General features: G+C 44.5%; 2 protein-coding genes across 2 annotated transcripts in view; one reads left to right on the top strand and one right to left on the bottom strand.

The window, feature by feature from the left end:
* The window catches only part of IPMK (inositol polyphosphate multikinase), a 45,572-nt gene extending 29,105 nt beyond the window's left edge, over positions 1–16,467 (bottom strand). Inside the window, exons 1-2 of the mRNA XM_050898828.1 lie at positions 16,163–16,467; positions 11,079–11,164 (exon numbers count right to left, since the gene is read on the bottom strand). Of these exons, the coding sequence (XP_050754785.1) occupies positions 11,079–11,164; positions 16,163–16,394 (318 nt within the window). The 5' untranslated portion in view covers positions 16,395–16,467. The remainder of the gene's footprint in view (positions 1–11,078; positions 11,165–16,162) is intronic.
* The window catches only part of UBE2D1 (ubiquitin conjugating enzyme E2 D1), a 197,364-nt gene that overhangs the window by 137,445 nt on the left and 35,542 nt on the right, over positions 1–24,377 (top strand). The gene's annotated exons all lie outside the window — the stretch shown is intronic.

Raw genomic sequence — 24,377 nt, 5'->3', positions numbered from 1 at the left:
TTTCCCTCTTCACAAGACAGCAAACTCCCATCTCATCTTTCATCCCACAAGATTCCTGGGCAACTAAAGATTAACAACAAAGCAAGTTTAAATTATTTATTTTACCCCCACACACCTGCAATTGCTGCAAGCCACCCAGCTGAGCACGGAGCACGGCAGTGGGCATCAGGGCCTTCTTGGTCCAAATTGCAAAATTAGAGATCATGTTTCATCACAAATCTCTTGCCACAGAACTCAGCTTCCTCTAGCCCATCAGTCTCTCCTAGGTTCGCAACTCACTAGCACAATCAGTGTTACGTTCGGCTTCAACTGCGTAGGAACTGGAGTCTTCAATGAACTCGAGAGAGCTCTTTGACGTCAAAGATAATTCTACTTTCAGGATGTGCAACAAAGCCTGATCCCTCAGGCACCACAATCCAATTCATCTTTTTCTTAAAAAAAATAAGCTCTTAAAGAGAATACCCAGGAAAGTGTAGGTGATTGTATTTACATTAACAGCACAAACACCTGTTAAGCAGCCTCCTAAGTAAGTTACGAGACTCTTAGGTGAATACAGTCCAAAAGTACGTGGCAAATGGCACATCAAGGTCTCTACTCCAGAATCTACATTCCTTTGGGTGTTAGGTCAACATGCACGTACGACAGACTGCAGCAGAGTTCATATTAGGTACTCTCCATGAGAGGTCAAAATAAAGAGAACATAGCCTAAAAAAATGGTTAAGGCATAGTACCATTGGACATCTGATAAGGAAGTTGCAATTTTAACACACTAAATACTTCTTCTCCCATTCTTACTTACTCTTACTCTTCCTTCTTAGTTTGACAACACTTACCATTCACCCAATAGAGCTGTAATGACGCTGTCCTGAAGTTACCCACTGCAAAAACTCAAGCTACCAGCAGCCAGAGAGATCCAGCAAATTTCAAGGCAAAAAGTCAAGTCACTTTGCCAATTCATACTTCCCTTGAAGTACAGTACAACCAGTTTTCTCATCTATCTTTACAACTATTGTGCCAAAAGACAGCTCTGTTACTGCAATGCACAAAGTGGTGCAACAGGAATACTGCTTAGCATTTTAAGGGAAGACACGGACCTGGTCAGAAACCACCATCTTGACACATCCAAATCCTCACAGATGCAAAAGCAAGCTGAACAAAGGGCAGCAGCCAGAGTGTTTTCATACAAACTTTCTGCTCCAAGAAGATTTTTTCCAAGCAACTCCAACTATTCAAGAGTTCAAGCTTAAATTATCACTGAAATTACTGAAAGAAAAGTGAAATGGTAGAACAATAGGACAAAGGGGAAAATAAGCCAGTATGGCTGTCCCACTTTCCGAGAACATTAATAAGCATTACCCTTTGTTTCTGGAAAGCTATCTGATCACAGCTGAAGATTCAAGCTAGGGAGTGAGAGAACAAGGGGTGGGAGGAACCCTGAAGCAGTTATACTTAAATAGGCAAAATTTAATTTTACATTTCAAAGAGACAGAAAGGGGAACCAAGTCCTGACAGACATACGTCGGGTTGGTTTTTTCCTAATACTGCAAGAGGCAGCCCTCACAAAGAATTTACTGCAACGTTACCCTAAAGGTGCAGTTTCAGGGTAGTTTAAGTCAATCCAAGCCAGGGCTACCACAGTCCCACACACATTTTCATCCCCTCCCCTGCAGCAATGTCAGCATCCAGCTGGTCCCACAGCGTGCTGAGCACCTTGAGCTGGCTCACTGCCTAAGTGCCAGGCCAAGGCACTTCGTTTAAACTGCCGTTTAAGTACATCTACCATCAATATCCCTGAAAAAAAAATTATGTCTTTACCTTCCTTTAAAAAACACCTGTTTGTGCTCCCCTTAATTTTGACAATTTTATTCATCTAAGTTATTTGTATTTTACCAGCAACTATGTATTTTACCATCTCCTAGTATACCCTACCCCTTATTCCAGAATACTCAACTCCTACCTGCAGCCAGGTGTCCAGAACGATCATTTGAAGGGCTACCCTGCAAACGTTACATCAGATTTATAGTCTCAGTTTCTACATCAAAAGCTCTTCTGCCAGCAACAGGCTCTACTTTGTGATGACAAAACTTGCCAAGACAGAGACAGCTAGTAATAATATTTTTATTATTTTTATTAATTTTTTAAATGGACAGAGAAGAATGGTATCTACTAACAAGAATTTTAGTCGATGGCTTATGATTCTGGGAAAGTATGCAACGGCTCCTTCCACAAGGACTAAAAACAGCCCAAAAGCTATTCTGATGTTTTCTACCCAAGTAGAGGGGTTTTCAGTTATTAGAGAAGATACACTAACATCAAAATAGCTGGTTTGTAATAACTAGAGGTGTCTTCTGGTTTGTTTTGAACAATTAACTCTTTGGAGTCCCACCTAAATGTTTGCCTGTGCAAAACTGGGACTTATAGAATCAGCTATGAGCCCACATCTTCCTTTCGGTCACCAGTCTGCTGGACAAGCACATTGGCTGTTGCTTCCCAAACCTGCAAACAACCTTCTTGCTCACCACTGGCAAGAAAGGAAAGAAACAGTGCTAACTTGTGCTAGAACACGGGCGGTGGGGGGGAGAAACCAAAAAAGAACAAAACTGTAGGAAGTCTTTGATCAGAGTCCACTCCAGTAAGGCAGAGAAAAAAATCTGGGTAAGTGGATTCTGTTACACTCAGGCATGGTGAGCCAAATCATTTGTTTTGCTCTGTCAAGAGGATTTTTCTATAGATATAAAAAAATATATATATAAAAAAATGTGTCTTTTTTGTATATATATATACACACACACACATTTATGTGTATATATATACACACACATTCAGAAAAATAAATACTCAAAGACCGAAAAATAATTGCTACCAAATTGCTCCCTAAGTATTGGATATTACAGGAATTTTAACAAGCATGTCATATACACAGTGGGACACTGAACATAATATTTAATGGAGTTTTTCATTTACTTATGGTTAATCTGGTACCTGGATGACCAAGAACACACCAAAACATTACTTCCACCATATGCACTGGTGATTCGCATCTGTTTCCACACATACACAGTCCCGCCTTTATGCAATATTCTCATATTACAAGCTTTTTTTTTTTTTAATCTGGAAACTGGAATTCTTGTTTTCAGAGACTGAATTTATTTTCCTTTTCTTTCAAGGAGGCAACTTACACTTTCCTCAATCCCATACTGGCAGCCCACCAACCATATCTTACTTTTAAATAAACTTGTAATGCACAAAGTACTGTATTTTCTGTATAACACCAACATACCTTTAGTAAGTTTATCCATATTCTGAAACATTCATAACTGAATTGAAGTTTAAACAATATTTGATCCAATCTGAAAAAGTTAGCACTTGCATGACCCTCTAGCACAGCAGGAGCACTGTACTGTAACTTAATCCAATTTAACATACTGTGAATATGCACATTAAACTATGCATTTTTGCTTTATTTTCAGCTGGATCTACTCTCAGGAAGGAATATTCTTCAAAATCAGGTTGGTAAGAGAACTGGTTTGTTTTGGGTTTTTTTCCTGCTTACTTACATAGTACGGACTGTAGACTACTCAGTCTGTTACCAACTCCACCCAGTAGTTCCTCGATAGCATCAAATTGCAATAATGGCCTTTTACTGTCTCCTTTTATGAGGTTTTCAGAGATTTATTAAAGCAGGTTGTAGTTTATTCTGTGGCACACATTATACAAGGAGCTCAGGGAACAGATGCTCACCAGGCCCTTCTAGGTTAACCTTCTACTGCGTGGTGCATCCCTTCCAAACTTGTTTTTGCTACAGAGTGCAAGAATCACAAAAATCTGCCATACTTTTTAAATCTTACTGTCCTGGTACAGTAGGCTTTCAGTCATTTAATAGTGATCTGAAGCACAAAAAAAATGTGAGTGTTTATAGGACAGCAGTAGGAACTCAGTAGATTCTTAGACCTATACTTCATCCTTCATGTCTCTCAGACAACTCCTAATGTGAAAAAGATCTGAATGCAAGCTGCCAGTATTTCACAATTTGGTCAAAAAGCCATTTTCTTCTCATTAGCTGAAGAGTACTGCATGCCGTTCCTTTTATTATAATCCTTCTGTCCAGGCTCGTGGTTTAAAGTATAGAGCATGAGGCAATTTCACACACTGGTTTGGGAACTTAAATTTGCTTATTTCCCCAGCAAAACAGAATCCCTCCCAGCAGGAGGAATGATGCCAAGGGCAGAAATGGACTGTATTAGAATGTCCTCGCTATGTTTGCAAACAGGTAATTTGTATACTTCGGTACCGCTACCTCTTCTGGAGATGCAGCAGATCTGGACGTACCAGAATGAGACATGGCCAAAGATAACCTTTCAGGACATTGAGCTACAGCTCTGAATGTGGTAGTAATGAAAGGTTTGGGCAAGGCATTGCATCCCCAAAATAAAATGTTAAGAGAACCGTGCATCCTATTTCTCCAAGCTTTGTCCATACAAGACTGAAAATCAGAACGTTAGCTGGAGACTTGATCACAGGATAAGGATATTTTAGTACACAATAGCAGCACGACAGCCATCATCCACTCCTTTTTCAGTCAAGGATAATCATCTAAATCAAGGCTATAAAACCAGTTAACCGAGTTTACAAAATGGGATAATTCATCCTGAAGCAAGACATACTTTCCCTCCCCAATCCCTTTCCTTTTCCGTCCCTAGCAGAGAACAGTTTACAGAACACAGGCTGCCTTATCGTGATTTGTGCTATATAGGCTGAAAGGGGGCTGAGCCTTATGAGTCAGTTCTTGCAACTCTACGCAAAAGCTTCCAGGCCAAAACACATCTTTCAGGCTGCTGGCTTGATTTTATGCCATGGAGGGGGAGGGAAGTCACCAGAAGTCTTCTGCACTGCCTGAAGCTGCTTGAATGCTAATTAAAATTAGACAATGCAAAAAAGAAGAAAGCACCAAGCAGTAATGAAAAGCCACAGCACAGGAGTAGTGGCAGGTTATGGAGAATGAAATAAATAAAGCAGTAAGGAGAAGATTATTGATAATGGTCCAAATGGGCATACTTCCTGCACGTTTCTTCTCTGTAAGCACAGAAGCACAAGGAACTATGGCTTCAGGAATATTAACATAATTGGGTCTTCACTAACACGTTATCCTCTGGTCACAAACTCAAAGACTAACTGTTACAAGAGAGACAGCAAAAGTTGCACAAACGATATTAATTCTGCCTTATGTCAAGTTGTAAAATGACTTAGTAAGTTCTTTAGGGGAAACAAAACAGAAAGACAGGTCATTGCCCTATTGAAAGCTGCATTATAATGCATCCAACAAAAGTTCAGAACAACAATTGTGTGGGCAACCATGAAACCATTACTTCCTAGCTTTCAAGTGCCTGACTCTCACCTAACTAACGTAAATCTCTTTTACATGCTGGAGCTATTTGTGTCTCTTACATCCTGGCTTTGTTTTCAGGACATGTAACAAGAGTGAAAAACAATTTCTATTATCTACAGTGGTAACAGCTTCCTTGCATTCATATTATATGTCAGGAGGGCTTGAACCCTGAACTATTCAGACTACTGCTACAACAGTTAACAGAGCTGTCATTAATTAGCAATGGGTGGAAGATCTGTTATCCAGAAGGGCCAGATAAGTAGCCCAATTATTTTTTCCCAATGCTACGTGGGGTGAATCGGCTCCCTTGGTTCCCAAGCATTGGGATGGAGGCAGAAGGCTGCCAGAGCTGAGCTGGGCCTGGAAGAACCCCGTCCACCTTTTCATTCCAACCCCCCAAAATTGCCCTTATACTCTGGGACAAGGGTACCTGAGAATTCGGGTAAGACTTGTGTTACAACAGCCTTGGAAACCTTATAGTATTGCAGGTATGTTATTTGGAGCCATGACTTGGCAACATCACGAGAACCAGCTATGACAACTCTGACATGCAGCCACTAGCAAACAGAGGGAAAAAAAAAAAAAATGTTAAGTGCTGGAAGTTGTCCAATGCTACAAGAGCTTCCTCAGGACAGTTTTCGGCAGGCAGGACGAGGGGGAAAGGTGTACTATTCATACCCCGAGCGCCACGCAGTCACCGTTGGAGAGCAGAAGGACAATTCAAATAAAAGTTTACAGGAACATTTATTGATCTGTTAAGCATAAAATCCCAGTTTATTAGCTACTGCATCAGCAACCTTTAAAACTTCCGTATGCCATGCTCAGAACAGGTACACACAGTAACAGAGGTTTACAGCCCCACCGCGCGAATGCCGGAAATCAGAAGTGAAAGAGCTGCCATTTCAGAACAGTTCAGAGACCTTCTCTTGTTCTGTTGAACAGAAGAAACACTCCATTTCTTAGTGCTAAACACACAGCTTGTAGGAAACCGTAGTCACAAAGGTAACCTCGACAACTGTAAATTCTCTCTTCCTCAGTTTTAAATACTTGCAGCCCAAGCTCTATCCTTTTGTGCCCACAAAAGCAGCTGCCCTATTTAAAGCCTGACATTCCAGCTTCCTCCCCCTCTTCGGGGCACCAACAGGACAGTAGTTTCTGTAATGCTACATTCTTGACATGACAACTTAAGAAAAAAACCCTGTGCTGAAGAAGATAGCTCTTAAATAGGAAGAAAGAGTTATGCTAGCACACAGTGCTCTTGGGTACAGCCTGACATGTTTGAGACAAGAGCTCTGTACCCAGCTAAGCAGGGAGGTTTTACCTCATACAGTGACTGCACTAACCTTTTCAAAGGATGCTTTTCTCACAGTTCCCAACTCATCTGCCAGAAGAGATCACCGTAGGAGGGCTGATAGGCTTCTTCCCTTCCCTCTCCCAACACTGCTGAATTAAATCAGACTGTTTCAGCATGTATAAATATGCCCTGGCATAAAGCAGGCTGAAGCCAAATACTAAAACACACAGAGTAGTAGCCCGCTTTTGTAGATTTCTTAGCATGCATGTGTAGGCAGCCTACCATAAACACATACTGCCTTTTACCAATTTATTTTCTTTAATGGAAATGGGTCACTACTACATAATACATTATACTGCATTTTCAAACAACACTATTTTCCTGTTTCCACATCTCTGTATACTGCTCCCTCCTGAAACTCCTTTAAAAGCAGTCCTTCAGAGCACCTCCGCCTACATATTCTCACTGAGTATTTCCATTAGATGGAAACAACTGATCATCAGTGTAGATAGTCCTTAAAAAACCACAACCCTTCTACTTCAATTTTTTTCATTCTCTTGCTGCTCACACCTATTGAAAACAAAGTATTTTGTAGCTATTCAAGGTCAAAAAACTCAAATTTTTTACCCAGATAAGGGTACCAGAAGACCTGGTAAAATACTCCATGGTTACGCAGCCTACATTTGTAAAAAGTTCATGCCGTCAGGTACAGGAAGGGAGTTTGCAGGAACAAAATTACAATGTTATTATTTTGATTTGACAATTATTCATATTTACAGAACTCAATAGAAACTGGACATTACCACTGGAAAGTCACACTCCAACGATAAGTTAAGCAATACATAGTAAGTTATTAACAATGACTACAAAGAGCTCATTGTTCTACTACATTTTATCATAGAATGGTTCGGGTTGGAAGGAACCTTAAAGCTCATCTAGTTCCAACCCCCCTGCCATGGGCAGGGACACCTTCCACTAGACCAGGTTGCTCAAAGCCCCATTCAACCTGGCCTTGAACACGTCCAAGGTATTCACGATAATCTTGTCATACTCTATTTTTCCCCTCCCTCATAACACAGAATCATGGCAAGCCATTTCCCTATCAGTAGAGAATGATACATATTGCTGTAGTAGAGATAAAAGTTTGGTTTACTTGGTGAAATAATCTCTTACAAAAGAAGACCTGTATTTAGAGCGTAGGTTGTTCGTTTTTTTTTAAACTGCTAAACTGAAAATATAGTATCAGGAAAACAGAAAGATAACCTAGTGGCAGTCTGAGTAGGAATTACTGGAGAGATTTCTCCAGTTTTCCACTTTGACAGAGACCTGTGAAAATCTTCAAAACTTCCAGTTGCCACCCACTTCTGAGCAGGTTTCAGATCACTATTAGTGTTTTGCACTACAGTGTCTTGCTCAAGTTTCCATTCCAAAATGGAAGCCCATTTTTTGGGGGCTCTACCAGTCAGCACTCAGCTTTGTGCTCAATAGAAAATAACCCATCAATACCCAGGGGGAAAAAAACTTCTGGTGATTTGCCGACACAGACTGTGGCCCTCTGTCACGTTCACACATCCAGCTGAAGGTATATCCAGCAGTTTCAGAAGAGAAGACTGTCTTGTCCACATAGAAGATAGTATCTACCTGGTATCAGGTTAAATATATCATAGTCAAACTTGTCTCTTAATGCCTCATTATCTTCTATCGTGACACGTTCCCTGCAATCTTCAGCTCACAAGCACTCAGACTGCATGCTGAAATACCACCTCCTGGTCACTGCTCATTATTGGAAGACACTTCTGCCTCAGATCTGCTATAGCTGCTCTCCAGCTGACTTGTGCAGCTGAAACTGAGACATGCTCATCTTCTTGCTACCATAAACTACAGAGGTTCTCAATTACTTCAGCCAGGGAGGTTTGCTTTACCCATAAGTAAAAACCCCCACTTGTTTCTGGCCCAGGTACTGCGGTACTAATCTTAATTCAGGCCAGGGTAAGGTAGCATGCAAAGGAAGCAATACCTGATCAATCACTACAGACAAAACAGTTACAAGCACATATGAAAAAACAGGTGCAGAAATGAAAAAAAAGTCATGATTAATCCACATATACTAATGGATATCCTTCTGGTTTGATCTTATCAGCGGACTTGTTGTCTAGCCCTGACAAACTGACAGCCTGGGATTCATCAGTCTTGTTTTGTTTCTGCACTTTCTCACCATCTCCTGTACCTGACTGCCTTGTAAACAACCCCTTGTCTCAAGAAGTGGTAAAATTCTCCTTCCCCCATTCTCTGGAGGCTCATTAGCCTACTCCAAGGTGATAATGTCTCTTTGATTATAGACCACAAGATTCACTGAGCTCAGTCACCAAAACACGGCGGTCTTGCTGTTGTTCCCACTGCTTATCAGTTTAATCACTAAAACTGACAGAAGACTACCAACACAAGGACGTTTTGCCGTCTTTTAAATAAGTCAAATCAGCTCATCGATGTCCAAAAAGCATCAGCACAGCACAAGGTAAATGGCAAGAATGTGAAGAAAGGCCTTTCCCTCTCAGCAGCAATGAGCTATTGTATCAGCTCAAGCTGTAGGTGAAACTGTACCTTACACTGAACCTCACAATCCGCAGTAATCCTCATCTTGTAACAACCATATGTAGTGCTTATGGTGTCTATATCCTGCATCACGTGGTCCTTGCCTGAGAGCAAACATGATAGTAGTTAATCGTTGAGAAGTGACAAATCCCCAAGACCTTTCTCCTGTACTTTCACCTACATAACATACATGCATTTGCTCTCCTTCCCTTCTCCCACAAAAAGGCATTCTAGTCCACGCACAACTAATTGTGTATACACCTTTCCCTTTCTCCATTATTTTTCAAGAACTGCCCAACTCCTTTCCCAAATGACTTATAACCAAAAAAATTCAGTGTTGGAAGCGACCCGGCAAGGCCCTGGAAGACATAACTGAAGCTAACTTTGCAAGTTACTAGCATTGAGACATGACTTCTTCCACTATGACGTGGCATAGTAACAAGGGCACTAATACAGACCTCTTTCTCAAAGATTTTGCCCAGGGTCTTGCTCACAGCTTGTCATGTGAGTGTAAGCAACAGGGAAAATGATAAAGCCTGTGCTGTGAACGGTTAACGTCTAAGCAATGTTCAAGCTTACCCCACTTACCTGCTAGCTCTAGACAGTGATAGCACGTTACTGTCCGTACCTCAGGATTTCACAGAAGAGTAAGCAGCCTGGCACGCAAAGGAGTCTGTTCAAGCTTTCTCCTTCTACTGAAGAGTTACTGCTCAGGCTAGATTGCATCTTTCTTAACCTCATCTAAATGACAGTCACTGAGAAACCTCAGAAAAATATTTACGTTTAGATTTAACTGGCTCCTGCTGAGTTCCTACTAACTCAAGAGCTGCTGTTTTGTCTAGCAGTCCCATCATGAGAATCATCAAGTAATGCTAGTATGCAAACACATTGTTCGCTTAGAGCATGTTCCTTAGTCTGTTTTAATGTGAGACATTTCCACAAAATACGTGAGGTCTTTTGGTAACTTAAATTAATACCCTTCGGGGGGGGGGAAGAAACAAACCGAATAACACAACAAAAAGAGGGTCTCAAGACTCCTCTCTCATCCTGCATGAAGATTATTTCTACAGTTCTTCGTACCTAATAGGCCATGGAAAGAGATGACATATCAAGCTGATATAGAAAAAACACGTGATGGACTATCACAGGCAGGTAGGTCAGTAAGGGAAAGAGGCTCTTAAAACAGTTTAGCCTGATAAGACAACAAGCAACAGCTTTTCTGGTTTGTGTTAAAGTTACTGATAAAGCAAACTGAAGATGAGCAATAGGAAAAATACAACAAACTAAAGTTAAAACAACTGGAGAGTTTCACTTTTTATTGACTTTTTAAAGGAGCTGAGTTTTAATATAGTGAACAGTTTTAATACAGTGAACAGAGCAATACTTCTAGCAATAAACCAGACTAGATGGAAGTGTAAGACATGCTAAATTTAGATGCAACCAATTCTGAGACACTCACCAACATGAGAAAGATGGGGTCAGACATACCACCCTTTAATCATAGATGGAGATAATACAAGGCTTTTCAATAAAATCTTAAATGCTGTGAAAAGCCCACTGTCCCATGAGCAAATAAGCAAGCTTAAATCCTGTGAGTGAAGTAGGTCTGGCATGGGGACAGACATTCAAAGAGGAGAAAGTTCTAGATAGCACACAGATACCATGACAGAGCTGTCGGTGGCCTACCGTTCAGATATTTAGGTTGCACTTTCCCAATCACAACAATAAGGATGTCCTTCTACCAGAAGCACACCCATCATTTCACCTGCAGCGAGCCACCTCCCTCCACTGCTGCAGGACCCTCACCTTGTTGTAGAACTCCTGCTCCCTGGGACCGCGAGGTGGTGGCTGCAACTGCTTCAGGACAGTCCCATCTGGATGCTGCAGTATACCTACAAGAGAAGCATTTCCTTCAGGGCTTAGTTTTAAGAGATACAGCTTTTTTTGCCTTTTTTTCCCTCCCCTTCCCCCCCCCCCCCCCCCCCATAGCAAATACACCATCAGGGACAGCCTAGTTGCAAAGTTGTACTGCTTTCAGTATGTGCACAGTAGAGTCAAAATCGGCAGCTCCTACACAAATCCTTAGCAGAGGTTTGCTTGCATTCCTCTTTCTAGCCATCAGATGATTTCCTGGGTCTAATTCTGCTCAAGGCCAACACAGTACTGGGACTCGACACTGAAAGTTCCACCCCAAAACCAACATTCATTCAACTACGGAAGATTACGTAGACACTCCCTTTTTAAATAACCGATAAGTTGTTTTTCCAACAATGCCAAGAAGTTAAAGGAGTTAGTACCAAGTTTAATGCACTTCTCACTAGCTAAAATAGAAATATATGTCCTGTGACTGTATTTCTATACTAGTGGCATAGAAAGAGCACTTCTATATTACTACAAGTAGCACCCCTATAACACTCCATGCTAATCAGATGCTACTATTTGTATCACCCATAATTACAATATAGAATTTCACCTCAGCCAGGCAACCACCTTCATCATATCCGCACCAAAAAAACCCCAAAATATCCTCCTAAAACAGCCTTAATGACTGTCCAGTCAGCAATATTGCTGAGTAGCTGCATAAGAAATGCAACTGAATATCTGAGGGTACTCAAGAGATGGATATGGGCAAGAATGGAGAAAAGTAACTGCATCCCTGTGAAATGCGCTCTAAGTTTCAAGATCATCAGTCGCAAGGGAAAAAGAAAAACCCACTTTTGGAAAATAAATTTTCTCCTAGGATTATTCATAGCTTTTCAGATAGTAATTTATTTTGCTTAGAAGGGAAGCAAAAATGTCAGCTGTACGTAAAATAGGTTCCATCTTCAGCTTACCACTTGAGGAAACACAGTAAAACGAGCCAGGAGCTTTGTGCCCTGAGTTTGCAGTTGTAACAGCAATTGTGTTTTCACCTTTTAGAAAGCATTATCTCTGAATGGGCTCTGTTGCGCAGTCTTGGAAACTAAACAAAATCTTTAGAGCCCAAGATACTTACTTTGACACAACCACCAGACTTAGAAAAGTTGTATGAAACAACAACAGTTGGCTGTGCCAATGAACAAAGAGTGGTTTTAAAAATTTGCGTAAAACAGCTCTCAAGTCATGTTGCTTGCTGAAAGTTGGATTTTGTATACTTTCCAGAACTAGAAAACTATTGCCACATAATGTGCAGACTACCACAACATCTTCAGGACACAATAGCTTCCCCCCCACCCCCATACCCTTTTACATGTGCTGGAAATCACTTAGCAAACTGCACAAAGTATTTGAACGGCACGTGTTTTGAATGTGAACTGCTAACAATCACAACATTAAAAAAGGTTTTATAATGCATACTCCTCAAAATCTGCATGTTGGCTTTGATGCTAAGACAAGCAGACAATCTAAAAGGTAGAAAGACCAGGGAAATATTCCTGGAAGTAGAACCTAATACTATTGGATTGATACTTGAAGAGTTTAATATAACCTGACATTGTCTAAAGTTCCCTCATCCTCTGGATTTCTTGACAGACTAGAGCACCTACTCTGTAACTGTGACTGAGGCAGGCCTGGAAACCAAGGACTCATGTTTCAACATTCACCATGAAGACGAAAACTCCGTAACCTTCCCTCTGATCTACAACAACCAGAGATATCATCACCTGCAGATCATACTAACATATGGATGTTGGTCATGGTTTTGTTCTAGGATTCCTGGGGTTTTTCAGCACAGATAGGGAGTAGTATTGTTTTAATATATGAATAAGCAATTTAACATTTCTGAAGAAGCAGCAGAACTATACCAAAAATAAAATTCTGAAATATCTCACAAACATTTCTCTATGGCTCTGCATGCAAAGCTTGCTAGCATTCCGAAACTCAAATCTACTGCAAAAATACCCAATACAGATGTATGCACTCTTCTAAACAATAACAACAAAAAAATCACATCCAATCCACATGCTTCACTGAACTATAGATAAAACGTGTTCCGCACAAACACACCAAACATTTACTTCAGAAAAGATTCTCTGTCCTCTGAGGGTATCTAATAAGGATCGACCAGAACGTATGCGCTTTGCATTGGGAAAACAGCAGCCAGAGTTAGAAGTTTTGTGATTTGCGTGACCGAGCAAGTCACATCGAAAGAGAATGGCTCCTTTAGCTACAGAACCCCACTAATGGCCTGGGGACCTCCAGCACTTTGCAGGTACAGGCACCAAACCACAGCCAGGAGCAGGAGGGTCCATAAGGTGACGTATCCCACCAGCTCCCGTTTCTCTCCACCTGCCTATGGAATTAAGCCACAACCCAAGGTGGTTACCTTACTTACTCCATGATTTACTCTGTTCCAGGGGAAGCACTACTGAACACAGCATTCAACAAAAGGTCAATCATAATGCCCAGAAGCCGAGGGTCTATGTGTGTATGCAGGGAGACTACTAGAGCCCTTTCTTCACAAAGCGGTAACAGTCACAGGGAGCAAAGGGAAAATGGAAAGGTTATTCAGGAGGGAGGGAACCCCACAGCAAAGAAATTTTAAGGCGTACTTTAACCAAAAAAATAAAATAGTTAAAAAATACTTTGGATACGTTCAAGTCCTCTGCGTGTCTGTATGTGGGGACAGAAGGGAAGTCAAGCGCAGAAGACAGCAGTGACATGCAGGAGGAAGTTGGGCAGAACAAGGAAGGCTCTGAGCTTGAATCAGTAAACAGCTCAGATACTAACACCAGCTGGGTACAACCTTCAATGCACGTTTGCCATGTTATATGCATAGCAATAGGGGTATCCCGACAAAAAGGTATACTGGTTTTATAGCTTTAGGGTTTTAAAATGCTAAAGGTTCAATGCGGTACAAAAGGGCAGAATGGAAAATAGCAGGAAGGGTGACTACTGTAGGAAAAGGCAGAAAAGGCAACGGAGAAGGTAGAGGACACACTGGTCTCCTCACACATGCTTAAAGTTCTCACAGATTCTGGCGTACAGGTTGTCTGTGATATTCCTTACCAGTGCTATTAGCAACTACATATATCCAAACATCTGGCCACTACCTTCACAACAAAGACACCACGGGGAGCAGCACTGCAGAATTATACATGACCGTGTGTCTTTAGCATCTCGACTGCCTGCACTCCTACATACAACATCTGTAAAGAAATAAAACGAGAAGATTCAGTTACAAAAATGAGAGATCTGAGTGCCAGAGCAGCTTTGGTGTTCACTTAAACGTAAAACTCATTTTCTAAGATGAGATCATCAACCATGGTGGTACCTCTGCAGGAAAATCTTGGTCTTGCTCGTTAGATGTAGTGGAGCTAGCTTTACCTAATCCATTTGAGCTGCACCCACAATATAGATAGTGTATCACCCATGTTGTCTTGATCCAACTGTGATAAAATTGACGTGCCAAAGGTGAGGCTCTCCCTGAAATGAGCCTATTTTGCCTGATTCCACCCCATGTTATGACACATGAACAATGAGGAAGGCATACAGCTCCAAGGATCCAAGACACCTCCCTCGACATTTTATTGCACCGGTTGCAGCAGGGGCAAGGGACAAGGACTACTCTGCTGTGGAGATTATCACCAGCAAGACGTGCCATGGACGCAGGCTGTAGATAAGACAAACTCACAGTGCCGTTAGTGCTGTAATTCCACTCACTGACGGTTGAAGGAGTTCTCAAGTTCAGCCGTTGGCCTATTCGGCAGAGGCAGTTCCTACTGACAGGGTTCAAAGGCAATATGACAGCAGGTACTCATTATAGCTACTCTCAAAGGGCACACTGAGAGTTGAATGGATGTATACCTTACATTTGGCTCAGAGGCAGGAGTTATACCAAATGTGATGTCCTGGAAGGGTGAGAAATGCCGTTTAGCAACATTAACTTTGCCGCTTGCTCTGGCACTGACCACTGCCTATGTTAAAAGGCACCTTCATCAGAAGGGCCAACACCTCACTCCTCAACCTGGAATTAAAATAGAAATTTAAAGCTAGCGGAGGCATGCTTCAAAAATGCTGTATCCTCATGATACTTGTATTATTAGACCGCTTACTAGCCATTGGTTCGCAATTACTCTTACCATCAAATAAACAAGCAACTAAGAAGTTACCCAAGTTGGTAAATCGCTTACTAATATTCTGCAGAAGTTTCTGGCAGCCATAGGTTTGTGGGTTCCTTTTAGGTAAAGCATAGTTTCAACATAAGTTCCGAGGGCACCAGCACACCATTACCTAAATTCCCACTTTTTTATAAGGTGCCTGTTAAAATGAAGCTGAACAGCAGAGGCCCTTTGGCTTAAAGGTGCCTGTTAACTATCCCGTCCTGACAGGCCATTACTGAAAACCACCAGAAGCGAGATATTCGCCCGTGGTGACACCGCTCCGTCCACAACCTGCGCACACCGGGTGAGCTCTGCCAGCCCCTCCAGCCCTCGAAGGGCGGAACAGATCCCGGCCAGGGAGACTGGCCCCCCCCCAGCACTGAGGTGACCACCAGACCCCGCCACCGACACCCCCCGCCCCGCTGAGGCCGGCACCCGGGGCCGAACAGGTGCTCGCAGCTCAGCGCGGGAGGCGGGCAGAGCCCGGCGGCGGGAGCTCAGCCACCAAGCCGGCAAGCCCTGCCCGCCGCTCCTGAGGTGCCGTGTGTGTCCCCCTCCCGCCGCCGGTGAGCGGCTCACGCCTGTCACCGACCACCCCCCCCCCCCCCCCCGCCAACAGCAGAGCTGCCGGCCGCCGCCAGCGGGACGTGAGGAGAATTGAAGCGAGACCCGCCCCGCCGCAACCAGGTTTGGAAGAATTGAGATAGACGGGAGGGCGCGGGGGGGAAACCCCCTCACGGGCGGCCCGGCCCGCCGCTCCCTCCGCCGCCGCCCGCCTCCCCGCACCCCGCCACCGCCGCCGCCGCTCACCGCCTTTATCCTTGCCGTACATGTGCCCGGCCACCTGGTGCGACAGCGGTACACAGCCGTTCAGCCCCCGCCGCCGGCCCCCCGCCGCCGCCGCGGGGCCCGGGGAGGCGCCGAGAGCCGGCTGGGCCGCGGCCTCCTCCGCCTCGCCGCGCCCGCCGCCCGCGCAGCGCCCGCGGCCGCCCTCGGGGCGCCCCGTCACGGGCGGCGCCGGCCGCGGGGGCTCCGTGGCCATTTCCCGGGGGTGAGGGGGTGGCGGCGGGAGGCGAGGGGCGGCCGCGCTGCTGCTGCTGTGGCGGCGGCGGCGGGCGGGCCTCAGCGGGCGCTGCGTGCCGGGGCGCGGGCGGCGAGGGCCCGCCGCTCCATCACCCCGCGCCGCGCCGCTCCGCACCGCGCCGTGCCGCCCACCCCGCCGCTGAGGCAGCGACTGGCCGCGGCGCCGCCCCGCCCCGGACGCGGCTCCGCCTCCTCCGCCCGGCCCGGCCCGGCCCGGCTCGGCCCGACCCGCGGCGGGGCGGGGCGAGGCGACGGTCGCCGCCGCCGCAGCTGTGGTGGTGGCGGCGGCGGTGGCGCCGCCGAGCGACGCGCGGCGCCGGGGGTAGGCCGCGCCCGGGCCCCGGCGGCTCGGTGGGGCCGCGGCGGGCAGCGCCTGGGTTCAGCGGCCGCCTGCGGAGGCAGCAGGGCCTAGCGTACCCGCCGAGCGCACGCGAAACCGGCCCCCACCCGCGGAGGGGCCGGTGACACCCACCCCCGTGGGCATCCCCACGCCGCCCCGACCCGCCGCCCACCGCCCCTCTCCCTCGGCTCTCCCGGGAGAGCGTGGCGCCGTGTGTGGCGGGAGCCCCGTGTTGGCGGGCAGAGGCCGTTCCCCCTCCGCTGGATCCCGGTAACCAGAAAGACGCCCCAAATCTTCCTCAGTTTTATATCAATTCACCGTCATCCCGAGGTTTGTTTCTTTTCTCTCCAGTAGATCAGAGGGACTCCAAGCGAAAGCAAACTGAAGCATGTAAATAGTATCGGACCTTTAACGTGGCTAAGGACCTTTAAAGCAGTCTAAAAGGGAGCCTCATCAAGCTGTGTAGGGGCTGCGTTTGAGGTGGGCGCACCTGGCCTGACACCAGATCAAAACTGGATAAGGGATTAATCTCTAATCTGAATTTTAACTCCCCATGGGTAGAGGAAGGTATGCACAAGCCTTGCATTTACTCACAGGACCCCAAAGCGCGCTGCCTGGCTAGGGGACTTTATTAACATTTCTTTTCACTAGGGCATATATCAGCTCTATTTGTCAGCCTGTAATTACTGCCTTTTCTTTTCGCTGTTTCTTTCCTTTATAAAATTGGCTGAACTCTGTGAACATTAGAGCTGCGCTTTTGCCACGGTATCCGCCAGTATCAAGTCGTGTTTAGCATTAGTAGGACACAGGAATGGAAAAACAAGGCCGGAGATAGGAAAATGAATTTTAGCAGATATATGACGTTCCCCCAGGTTTTATAAAAACGGGCTGATGTATATCAGGAATCAGTGTTGACATTAGAGGAATGACGATGCGGTGAGCTCAGCTATCACTTGCCACCTCTTCCCCATCCCATGGTTGGGAGATGTGGCAGGTGGTTGGGAGAAGTGGATGGCAATTTGGGCGATTTACTGGGGAAATTAAAGTATCAAAGGAACAGGAAGGTCACAGGGAAAATGAGAGTATTGGAGAGTGAGAGGAAGGAGCATAGTATACAAATCTATCAAAACTGAGTTTCATTAGTTTATTGTTCATGGAACAATTTGTTTCACTCTCTTAATTGGGTAAGATGGGGAAGACAGTGGTAACAACTCAGCAAGATCCTTTCTGAAGTAACAAGGCTGGTCAGAAAAGTTATGTTTCTCCCTCCCAAATATCCCCTTCTCATCAGTCATTACTGTCCAGCCCTAAAGATTAGGAGTCATATGGTTGCAAGCGTAAGCTCCTGTCTTCAGTTCCCCAACGCTGAATTTTCCCAGGGTGGTGCTGACGCAGGAGAGAAATACCACAGATTGGTCAACACTCGCACAAAAAAAAATTACCGAGGAGTGCAGTGAAAAAAAAGCACAAGTAGTACGTGTCTGGCAGAGAGAAGGCTCCTGGTCTCGGCAGCAGCAGCTGCTGCAGGGTTCGGATGCCAGCCTGAGCCTTGCGGAAAGATACTTCCCCCTGCGGAGATGCGAGACACTTTGGCTGATCTGGGTCTAAAAGCAGAGAGAAAAACATAGATGGCATTTCAGCCTTGCATGAGTGCCCATCTAACACTGCGATCTCCCTGAACTCAGAATCTTAATGGAAAAAAGAATGGAATTAAAAGGCAAAAAATCGGAATTTAAAGACTATTCAAGCACCTAGTCCTGAACAAATAGCTTCTAGATATCCTTAGAGCTAACAGAAGTGGGCCTGGAGGGGATTAAAAACACGAAAGCATGAGTAATTGGAATAAGTAAACACTGAATTTCCTTTTCCCTGATATTTGCTTTAGTCAGATTTATGCATATAGAAATCAAGTGATGCGAGACTTTATCCTCCGCTCACTCATTCCACCCTCACGCTTCAGCACATGGAGTTCACTAATCTTATCTGGGAACTTCTAAAATAAAACAAGGGAAACGGAGAGAATACCAGAAATGACAAATAAGTAATTTCTCCACAGAGCGTGATACTGTAAGAGTTTGCACTGAAAGCTGAACCTACCAGCAAGATTCCCAAGGAAACTTCTCGTCTCCAGGCTGTGCAATTGCACTCGAAGAGAAAGCGAAAGAGGCTGCAGACAGGTCCTAAAGAAGGGGCAAGTGGCTGGGAATCCCCCCACCCCAACAAAATGCATTTGGCAAAACTATGCTTAATTCTGGATTATTCTTTCTCTCTGTTGCTGGAAGTCAGTCTTACCTCACTCGGTGTGATGAAAATGTAAAGATTAACAATGCCTAGAAAATATTACGCACACATTTATTTTGCACAAACAGCTTTGCGCTGCAAGAGGATGTCTCACCGGCAGATTGCAAAGCTCCCCCAAACTGAGCGAGGATTACAAAAGAATCACTTTCTGCTGAAATAAAGTCCTTTTTCAAACACAACAGCTAGTTAATAACTAACCACAAGACGCACGGTATTTTAGTACAGGAAATAAGCTCATACTTCAGTGGAAGTGCAGGGGGACATTAGGTAAACAGATTAGTGGGGCTGGGTCTTGGTCAAAATACTGGTGCTCTAGAGGTATGCTGACAACAAGCACCGCTGGATTTTTCACTGTCCCTTTGGATGGTTCACAGCCACTTCTTCCCCGTCTCGCCAAAAATACCGCTCCTCTCCTGGAGCCGTGTTTTCTGCGCGAGGTCTGTGCGAGAGACGCGGATCCTGCTGCCCACAGAGCCACTTCCTGCAGCAGGCGGCCGCGCTTGCGTAGCTTCTGCCGGCCGAACAGATTGCAACAGAGCCGACCTGGACCGTACATGTGGTCCTGATAAGAAACGTCGATCGGTGAAACCAGTAATTGGCTGGACAGGTGAGAGCACCTGCAGCGGTGCTTCTGTGGGCAGGGGGGCCTGTCCTGCTCATTCTGCATACGGCAGACGTCGTCACAGCAGTGTGGAAGTTGTAGTCGTGTTGCAGTTCTTTTTTTCTCACCGTTTCACAGCAGAAGGGTTGCTGTATCGCACCCTCTTAAAATAGCCCAGGGCTTTTAATCCTTTGTTAAATTCACAGAAGTTCTGTGCTGTCTATTTTGTTCTTGTTAAGTAAAGGAAAATCTGAACTACCCTTGTCTGTTGTAGCTGTAACACTCAACAGTGCTATCCTGCTTTCTTTCCTAGCTACCGCCTTGTCACTTAGGCATCAGGCCCCACAATGATTAATATTTTACTTGGCTCTCACTGATGCAAACTCTTTGACACCACTCTCCTCCCTGGCAACCAGGTACATCTGGGGTTTTCCAGGATGAAACAAAGGGACGGTGTCAAAAGCCAACCTACGCTCTCTGGAGATAATACAGTACGTTCTGAAAATGACTGTGAGGTTAATTCATGGCAGTTGTGTATTTTGTGGTTCATCTTTTCTACAAACAGAACCGCAGCTGTAAATTTCGGGAGGTCTGTTTTGTATTAGAAAGCTACGAGGACTATAAAGGTGAGCAGCTCATTTCAATAGTTCCTTTCTTCCTCAGAGTCCTTGGATTTTATTTTTTTGTTGGTGATCATTAAAGAAACTAAGCAGAGAATTTGGAGGAAACGTTCATTTTTGGACTCAGAAGAATGTATGCCTGTAGAGGAAAATAATCCACACCAAAGCTCTTTGATGCTGATCCTGGAACCGGCTGTCACGGCCCAGGAAAGAGGTCCTGAAGTCACTGTTGACAGTTGTCTGAGATCATCAGCCCGGTATACGTCTGCAGCTGAAAAAAGCCAACAAAATGTTGGGCAACATCAGGAAGAGCATTGAGAGAAAGACAAAAGGCGGCATTTTGCTGCTATGTGTAGCCTCAGCATGCCACGTATTGAGTCCGGCTTCCACGCCTGGTCTCTCACGGAGAATAGGAACATACCATTAATTAACTGGTGCAGAAGATGGAATAAAACCATGATTTGTGGAGAGTCTAAATTGGTGGAACATGTTTTAGGTGCCTCCAGCCCTAGAAAACAGCAATGAGATGTGCGCGCTTTGACATCCTTGGGCAAGAAGTTGTGCTTCTTTCTGAAACAGAGGCATTAGAGCAAAGTCTTTAGTACCATCTCCTGATCTTGCAGCTTACAGGTAGCTGAAGATTATTCCCTTTGTCTTTCTAAATGAAGATTTTCCAAGTACGACTTTGTATCTCTATCAGCGGGTTGCTCAGGGTTTACAAATGCATGATGGCATTTTACCAGTCCCATCCTAATGCTTTAGGATAACCCGGGTACTTGATTTAAGATGATTAGCATGCCAAGAGGTTTATTTAAAATGCCTCTTTGTCTTTCCCTAGAGGCTACTTACATTGCCTCCACCTGCAGTAGAATCAAACACCTATTTATTGACTAAACCCACTGCCAACTGGCATTAAGAAAAGTCTCTTCTATTAAACAGTATTCTACTCCTGGACTTTGTCTGCAAAGCAACAGAATTTCAACCCTTAAAAAGTAATTTATCCCGTGCAGATGCTGGAGCCAAGAATGAGATTGAAAGAGCAAGATCACACTGTTTGAAAAGAGCAACAAATTTAATAATTACTGAAGTGAAAGTCTGTTCTGGCCTTTGTTTTGGTACCCGAGTCTCGAGCAAGAGTCCCGGCAGTGAACAGACAGTGCGTCTTGGCCACGTCTTATCCATGTATGGTTATATTCACCAGCTGCAGAAAAGTATTTGAGAAAAGTTACGCAGTCAGTGACCTTATCATTCATTTTGCTGTGTTTCTGTTGCCAGCTGACTTGACTGAACAGCACAAACATTCCAGCTACTGAGCAGATCCTTGCAGCGTGCTGGATTTTGAATGCTTCACACATTAAAGCTATAATTTCTGGCACGCTCGGGAAGCTCCTCTTTTCTGCACAGGCTTCTCTCAGAGAGCAGAAGGCTTTTTTTTTCATATAAATGTGCCATGCATTCAAAAACGCCAAAACAAAACTGCAGTCTGCATGACAAAAAGGATGCAGAGCAGAGCGGATTAAGGGCAGTGCAATGTCAAATCAGAGAGGAGGGATGGTTCAGTCTTCAGCTAGGAAAAAAATCACACGAGAAACGATCTCTCTGCGCTTATGTGAGATGTATGCAACTTCCACGTATCAAACAAAACAGAAGTTGCTTGAGAACTCCGATAAATCCTTTCTTACCAGTCCAAACTGCACACGAGAAAGGTGGACTGAATTCTGCGTTGCTACAGCCACGTAAACCCACTGTGATTTTACTGACTTCAGGGACCATACAGGTAAATACTCCTTTTATTTATTATAATTGCACATCTAATTAAACACTTCACAAAGGTGGGTGTGGAGGAACATTAGACTGCTAACGGGACCCACGGCGTGAGTGTACGTTGCTTTCTGTCCAGTACTGCGGGATTTCACAAACAGTTCAGAAGTTAAAAACACAGTAAGACATGCCTGCTCAAGGCACATAGCCCCTTCGGCTCTAAGGGGTAAGTTTTTGGCTAATAGAACCACTCACTCCCAGAAGCTAATGAACAGCCACTTTGTACACCTTATGCTTCGCTCTATTAAGAAGTATAATGAAATGCAACATGTCGTTTTCCGTAATTTGATTTATCCCTTTTTACTACCACCTAGCAATATTACACGGTATTAAATCTTCTAGCTTATGCTTTCCTCCCGTCTGCCACTTTATTTCTTCTTTTTCCCCTTCCTGTTTCTCTCCACACATTTACTTAGTTTTCATTCAGCTCCTCTCTGCATTTGCCTCAGCATTAGGCAGCCTGGAAACCATCCTGCCTGAGAAACGCGCTATGCACCGCAGCTACAACACTGCTACAGCAGAAAACAAGCAGCAGAGAGCTTCAAGCAGCAGCCCCTGCTACCCATCCTAAATTAATGATGGCTCTAGGAAAATGGTCATTCTCCAGCCGGTGCAGAGAAGCCGCTCATCAATGCAGGAAAACCAGGGCAGAACAAGCCTAGGTGGAGAAAGCCACTGGGGGAACAGGTATCTGACACTGCTGGGCTTAATGTGTACCAGTGACACTGAAAAAGGCATTTCGTCTTTTCAGCAGGTCCACGTGAAATGTTCCGGCCGGGCTGAAACAGAGATGCTGAGCACCGATAAACTCAGCCTGCTGGCAGCCGTGTCCGGGCATCCCTCCTCTGCCCCTGCGCTATGGGGAGATTGTGCTCTTCCGCCTAATCCAGCCGGGGCTCACGGTGGGTTTTGTCAGCCTTGAAGCTTTAAGAGTTGAAACAAAAGCCAAATTTACTAAGAGACTTCCATGTTCAGGATGGCTAAAGAGAAGCCAGCTGACAAGAAGGTTTCTTTGCAACACCAATGTTTAGTTCTATGCCTACGTTCTTATCCTTCCTGCTATTATAAAATGTTCTTCCGTTATTGGAGTGGCTGTGATACAGCCATGACTCACATTTCCATCTTTATCTAGCTGTATTACACTGAAAGGAAAATCCCAGTCCAACTGCTGTGCAGCTGTGCAAAATAAATTTTACAGACCCCAACAGCACCAGAACAAGGTCCAAACTGCAACGACATGGTGAAAATTTTAGTAGGGCCTGCGGTCAGCTCTGCAGCTGGCTGTCGGGGAACTAGCGATACAACTCCTAGATTCAAAGTGCACGAAAAGCTGCCGAGTCCCACCCGTGTTTATGCAGCACTTCCAGATGCCTGGGCTCGGACAGACAGCAATGCTGCTGGAAAAAAAAGATACACACATACACACATGTATAAAAACCAGCCCTTAAAACCAGTATTGCCCACATCCAGAAGCATCCATTGCACAGCGTTTGTTTCCTCCTAGTGGACCAGTGTGTTAGTGCAGTGCTGGCCTCCCCCATCTGAAATGATCCATTACATTGACAGTGCTTGAATGAAACGTGCAGAAAATACCTGTAACTTACAGCCATCTCCTCTTCAAGAATGCTGATTCTAGAAGCACTTGAATAGTTGACATTCAGGCTATTTTGATGAGTCACACTCAATTGCCGCAGAATCAGTACTTTAATTTGTTCACCTTCCTAATGAACACTTCCATGTTGAAAAACAACAATGTAGAACAGAAATACAGTTTTACTGTGGGACAGGAATCCTTCACTGCTTTAATATGAAGGATTTGTTCCACATTTTCATGTAGGAGTTTCGATGAGGTGAAAATCGCACATTTGCAGAAGAATTTCTTTATGGTTAAAACGGTAAAAATCTAACCAATTCACTTCATATTCTAGAGGTTATTTGTGGAAAGCACTAAAGAACAGATTTCAAAGAACACTGGAGCAGGCAAGCGCTCAGACCATCAGAACATGATAACTTATTATGGTACTATGGAAAAAAATGATATGTTCTCTGTGATGCTCATCAAGACCGCTGGCAAGTTTGTTTACTCAAATTCAAGTCTCTCTTTTCATTATCACGTTCAAACAGCTCACATACATGAGTAACAGGAACTTTTAGGTACAGTACAGAAAATTGTACGTACATCAAAATAAGATTTAACCACTTTGTGTCAACATTCAGAAATGTGACACTTCTCCAAAACAAACTCACCAGGATGTAAAT

Source organism: Gymnogyps californianus, chromosome 6, assembly GCF_018139145.2.
Source record: "Gymnogyps californianus isolate 813 chromosome 6, ASM1813914v2, whole genome shotgun sequence".
NCBI lineage: Eukaryota > Metazoa > Chordata > Aves > Accipitriformes > Cathartidae > Gymnogyps > Gymnogyps californianus.
This window is presented reverse-complemented; position numbering and strand designations above follow the sequence as displayed.